At 29.4% G+C, this 6,000-nt stretch overlaps 2 protein-coding genes and 1 long non-coding RNA gene across 3 annotated transcripts; all 3 read right to left on the reverse strand.

Moving 5' to 3' along the window:
- Positions 1 to 1,244: 1,244 nt before the first annotated feature.
- On the reverse strand, positions 1,245 to 2,644 carry LOC145957772 (uncharacterized). Its single transcript, XR_014433771.1, has 3 exons — positions 2,579 to 2,644; positions 2,393 to 2,449; positions 1,245 to 2,281 (listed from the first exon to the last, which is right to left on the reverse strand). It is a non-coding gene; the product is annotated as an uncharacterized LOC145957772 (long non-coding RNA).
- Positions 2,643 to 3,920, reverse strand: LOC145958121 (protein FAR1-RELATED SEQUENCE 5-like). Its single transcript, XM_083074597.1, has 3 exons — positions 2,913 to 3,920; positions 2,764 to 2,824; positions 2,643 to 2,650 (listed from the first exon to the last, which is right to left on the reverse strand). Exons 1-3 carry the CDS (start codon positions 3,918 to 3,920, stop codon positions 2,643 to 2,645), a joined length of 1,077 nt encoding a protein of 358 aa, XP_082930723.1.
- Positions 3,921 to 5,168, reverse strand: LOC145958122 (protein FAR1-RELATED SEQUENCE 5-like). The gene has a single exon (XM_083074598.1). It carries the CDS (start codon positions 5,166 to 5,168, stop codon positions 3,921 to 3,923), a length of 1,248 nt encoding a protein of 415 aa, XP_082930724.1.
- Between the last annotated feature and the right edge of the window lie 832 nt (positions 5,169 to 6,000).

The raw sequence follows: 6,000 nt of genomic DNA on the forward strand, positions 1-6,000 counted from the left end.
ATTTGGTTTTTTTTGCCTATCCGTTCATGTATATCATGCCATTATGTTATCTGTATGCATATGATTTTATGTTTACTGGATTACCATGTAATCCATACCTAGGTAGTATGTTGTAGAATGTGATATTGGCTTGTAGGCTCAATCAATGTTCTTGTTTGTATTTTTTTTTTGGAACAATCACTGGTTTGTTAATATATGCATGTTATATATATAATTTGGTTTTTTTTGCCTATCCGTTCAACTATATCATGCCATTATGTTATCTGTATGCATATGATTTTATGTTTACTGGATTACCATGTAATCCATACCTAGGTAGTATGTTGTAGAATGTGATATTGACTTGCAGGCTCAATCAACGCAATGCATGCGATTCAAGTATGTGTCATTATCTTATCTGTATGTATGTTTTTATGATTTCTGGATCACCATGTACTCCATAGGTAGGTCGAATGTCGTACAATTTCATAATGGACTATATGTTATATTATCTGAATTGAATAATTTTTATATTAATTTTATACTTTAGGGTTTAACACAATAGACCACATAAATATTTCACGTACAAAATTTCTCTTCATATTTTATACTTTTACCTATTCATTTTACGCCTTATGTTTACCTAAACCGTATTTACTATCAATGTTTTTGTTAAATATTTTTTAACTTCGTAAGCTATTGAAACCCTAACTTTTTAAGAAAACATGACTTATTATTAACAAATAATTTAATTTTTTTATTATACTGTCAAATTTTTATTTTTATTTTTACAGACAATATCATAAAATTCTTTTTCCCAATGAAATTTATAAATAAAAATGAATGATATGAACAATTTTTTTGTTGATTTATTTGTATTTCTTCTGCCATTTTTATTTTGACCAATTAGTACAAACATAAATTAATTTTTGAAATACTTTATTTATTATCTTTATATATATATATATTATTATTTATTTTAAAATATTATTTTTTTTACTGAAATTTGTAATTATAAAAATATCCCACAAACATACTATTTTGACTTGTTTGACAAACAATTGCAATTCAAACATAAGTTAACTTCATAATTGAAAGCATCATCTTGGATTTAGGGAAGATGATCCAGTCGGGGGTGGGGGAGTGTTGAAATGGTCAAATTCTAACCTTTTACGTAAACATGTCTAATTATTAAAAAATTAATTAATTTTTTTTATTATACTATGTGATAACTTATTTTTATTTTTACACTGAATATCATAAAATACTTTTTTCCATTCAAATTTATAATTAAAATTTAATGATAGTAACAATTTTTTTTTTATTTCTATTACTTCTGGCATTTATATTTTGAAGAATTGCTACAAACAAAAATTTACTTTCCAAAGTACCTTATTTATTATCTTCATTTATATTTTATATTACTTATTTTAAAATACAATTTTTTTCACTAAAATTTGTTATTATAAAATTTTCCCAGTAACATACCATTTTTATTCGTATTTCCTTTGTCATTTATATTTTAACCTATACTAAATTTACATTAATTTAGTTTAACGGTTACGTTATTTATTATCATGTTATATATATATTTTTTGTCTAACAAAATTTCAAACCATATATATTTTCTATACATTGTTATCATACAAATATAGTTAAAACATTTAAATTTATCATTTTAGTGTAATTTAATAACTTGACATTCCAATATCATTTTTAGTCTTAATAAAATTTTCTAATGTTACAAAAATATTTATCTTCAAAATTATGCATCTACTATAAAAGTATAAGAATTATGTTAACAAATATTTTTTTTTTATTCTATCCACTTGTAACTTACTTTAAATTTAGCCCTAGTCATCATCTTATTCGCTTCAACATTTTTAACTATAAAATTACAAAAATAAATTTTATACATTAAATATGTCATTTACTTCTATTTTTAGTTAACAAAGTAATTTTGCTAATAATATTAACAATTAATCAGTGTTTGTAATTCATAGAACTGTTCACATTCACATGAATGTTTCCAATAAAATATTTCATAATATTTACTAAAATAATGTTAATTTCATACAACTAAACAATCTTCCACACACATAATTTCAGTACAACATATTTTCAAATCTAACTGGGGGCCTTCACCCATATGACTAGGACCACAATCCCTATGCATCACACGTAAAACCAAATCATGCCTACCACCTACATGACTAGAACTGAAAGGAAGACCAGTTGCCGTTACTCGAACTTCATTAAAACCATCCATAGAAGTTGTACCAATATTCCCACTTGCCTTTTCCTTCAATCACAAATGTCATTCAAATTATTTTTTTTTGTATTCATTATATTTTTCCCCAACACAAACAAATAAAACTTACTTTAAAAAAAATAACCCTAACATAGTACTTACTTTTTTTTACTTTTCATCCATTGCACACTTTACCAGCCACTTCCCAACGCCAATTCCCTGTCTCATCACATTTCAAAAATAAACAAAATAAATAAAATCATAAATAACAATACTTTTCATACCAAAATATAATTTTTTCTAATTATTAATTGTAACAGACACAACCATCGGGACAATATCCTTTACCATCTCCATTTTTCAGGATCTTTGTTGCTCACCCTTATCACCTCCACCAACTCTAATTTGTCTTCTACGTATCTGTAAATCATTTAATTAAAATAAAGTCAAAATCTCTACTTCAAAAAATATCAACTAAAACTTAAACCAAACCCATAGACACATCATGTTTGTTATTACATAATTTTGGAAACTTTGTTCTGCATCTGTACTATCATTCATGTCAAAGTCATTATGAGGAATGTCTTCTTGCACCTGCAATTAACATGTATTAAAAATAATTATATAAAAAAAATTATTCAACTACAAATAATTTACGCAAATATTGAATTATAAAAATTACATTGTCTTGCACCCCATCATCCCCTGAATCAAACCATTCCTCAACACTCATCAAATTATCTTCTATACAATCAAGCAAAGGACATTTAAATTTTATATGCCCACATTTATGACAATTTGAGCATTTCCTTTTCTTCGTCAACTTCTTTTTCTGTGGGGCTCCTTTAGTCTTCACAACATTAGGATCACATGTTTCATTATTCAATCCAATAACACTATTCTTTTCTATTTTTCCAAGTAACTTCAAAATCTCTTCCCTAATGAAATTGAAAGTTTCATGTTTTTTGGTTGCCATTACACAAAGTCTATTACAAGATGAAGCCAAAACACTAAGACGTGCCACATTACTCATCTCACTATCATTATTCCCTGCATCATATGACAAAATAATTGAACTCTTCGCATCCTTCATCCAACGCTTGCATATTAATGTTGTAGGAAACAAGGTCATATGATCTAGCCGCATTGAGAATATAATATGGCCACAAGGAATTCCACAAGATTCAAATAACATACAATCACAAAAAAATTTACATTCTTCACTATCAAACATAACTTCATGTATACGATGTTGTTCAGAGTATTTCTCCACCTTAAATACTACCTTGTTACCATTTTCAATCCTCTCAACTACATTCAATGCCCCAGCATCAAGTATCTCAGTTTTTACCAACTTGAAAACATGTTGTGTGTATAAATTTGCAGCCTGTTTCTCAATTTTTGGAAGCGAAGTTGTCAAAACAGGTTCGGTATAAAATGAATTAAAGTCAGCAATCAATTCATTGTACCTGTAATCTCTTAGAGATTGTTCAAAATTATGCAACAACTCAACCATGTTGTTTTTCCTCCTCACATAAGTTTTAATACAATTATTTACTCCTTCACACAAAGACGTCGTTTTAATACCAGCAAAAAATTTATCTCGTAGATAAGCATTTGCCCACATACACCTTTTTTCATACGTTTGCAAAATCCAGTTGTTGCCTTCAAGCTGGTTTTTGCTAACCATTTACTTCCAAAATGTTTCAAACTTTTCAGGGGTAAACTTACCATACATTGCCTTTTTAAAATCAGCTAAAAATTTGCAATTCTTCACATTCTGACAAGCATTCTTTTGTAGATGCCATGCACAAAGTCTATGTGTTGCCATAGGAAATACTTGCCTAATTGCCTCCCTCATAGCCTCATCACCATCTGTCACTACCCCTTTAGGCTGCTGAAGAGACATAACTTCCAAAAAAGCTTCTAACACCCACTTATAAGTATCGGTGGTTTCATCAGAAATCAAACTAGCCCCAAAAATTACAGTTTGCCCATGATGATTTTTTCCAGAAAATATTACCAAAGGCTTGTTGTATTTGTTCTTCTTATAGGTACTATCAAATGCAACAACATCGCCAAAACATTGATAGTCACACCTACTAGTACCATCAACCCAAAACAAATGTTCCATTTTTCCATTGTCTCCTAACATATATTTAGCATAAAACATTGGATCATTATCAGCCTTGCCTTGAAGATAACTTAAGGCAGCCAAAACATCCCCATCTTGTATTTTAGAATGTCTATATCGCTCAATATGGTTAAAAAGGTCTTTCTTATTAAACCTAATGCCTAAATGACCTCCCTTTTGGTCCATCATGTATCCCATTATATGGCATGCTCTAACCCCATGTTCATGCAAACAATTAACTTGACCCTTATCACTACTTGACAATCTGCGATAAGTCCTAATGAATGGCACATAATTTGAGTGGCACATCTCATGGTTGTGACCTTCCTCAAATGACACAACTTTCCATTTACTTGTCTTTGGATCAAGCCGTACACGAAGTTTGGCTTTACAATTAGTACGACTAAGAGGCCTATGCCCCTTTTTTTTATCATCTCTCATAAGATGTTTTTTGTCTCTTAAGCCCCCTTTATTGCATAAAAATTGACGCATTACTATTTTGCCATTTGCATCATGACCAATGTCATCCTTCCTAATCCCAAAACCATGAAATTTACCATATGCAAAGTAAAATTTATATGCATCATGTTCACTACCAAATTCCAAACCCAATATGTCGTCTACAGTCAAATCCATAAAACTTTTGTATTCATTATGATTAATATCAATATTCGCATCATCTTCCTCATTACCAAAACCGACATCACTTCCACTACTTTCTTCATCTGATGCATTGTTATTAGAAACATTCATTTCCTTCTCATCATCTAAATTAACAAACCCTTCGTCATTAAGGTTAGACATCTGCATTACAAAATTACTTAATCAACTAATGGAAAAAAATTAAACATTATTCACGTAACATATTTGTTTCACTAACACTTATATTATATAAATTATCCATATCTGATCACATATTTTACAACTATAAACTATAACAAATTTATTACCCGAAAAACTACAACAAAAACTAAAATAACATTCATATAAATCAACGTACTTTTTCAAACTAAAAATTATCAAACATTTCATTCATATATTTCACCAAAATACACATTATCCCAAACACAGTGAATAATAGTCCAAATTCAATGCAACACAAACTATTTAGTTCAACTCGGTTTTTTTTTTCAAACTTAAATTTATGAACATTCAATACTAACAATCCTACACTGCATGAAGGTTACAAGTAGTAACAGAAGCTAAACAAGGCTATAATATGCCAAAATATAACTTACCACATTTAATTATTAGACAATCGTTGTCATTCGTCAAACCAACAGTAGATGACTAGCGAATTAAATACAATCCGACCACAACTGCAAACTTATTACGACTTAATCCAGCAAAATCTAACTTACCACTAACTGTTCACTTCAGATTACGGGTGCGTATCCTCTGGAACCACACACAAAACTGGAAAATCAGCTGTGATTTTTTTGAACTCAAATTGATTTCAAATGGAAATCGACACAACCTTTCATGACAACAACAACCTGCAAGGTTTTCAAATGGAAACAAACACAAGGAAAAACACACAATAGAGAACAACATGCATGAGGAGAAGAAGATGGAAATGGACATACAAGACAGGATCCAACGAAACACGAAAGGAAAACATGGAAACGCAGATACA

The sequence above is a fragment of the Cajanus cajan genome, chromosome 5 (assembly GCF_000230855.2).
Source record: "Cajanus cajan strain Asha chromosome 5, NIPB_CcT2T_4, whole genome shotgun sequence".
NCBI classification, from domain to species: Eukaryota; Viridiplantae; Streptophyta; class Magnoliopsida; order Fabales; family Fabaceae; genus Cajanus; species Cajanus cajan.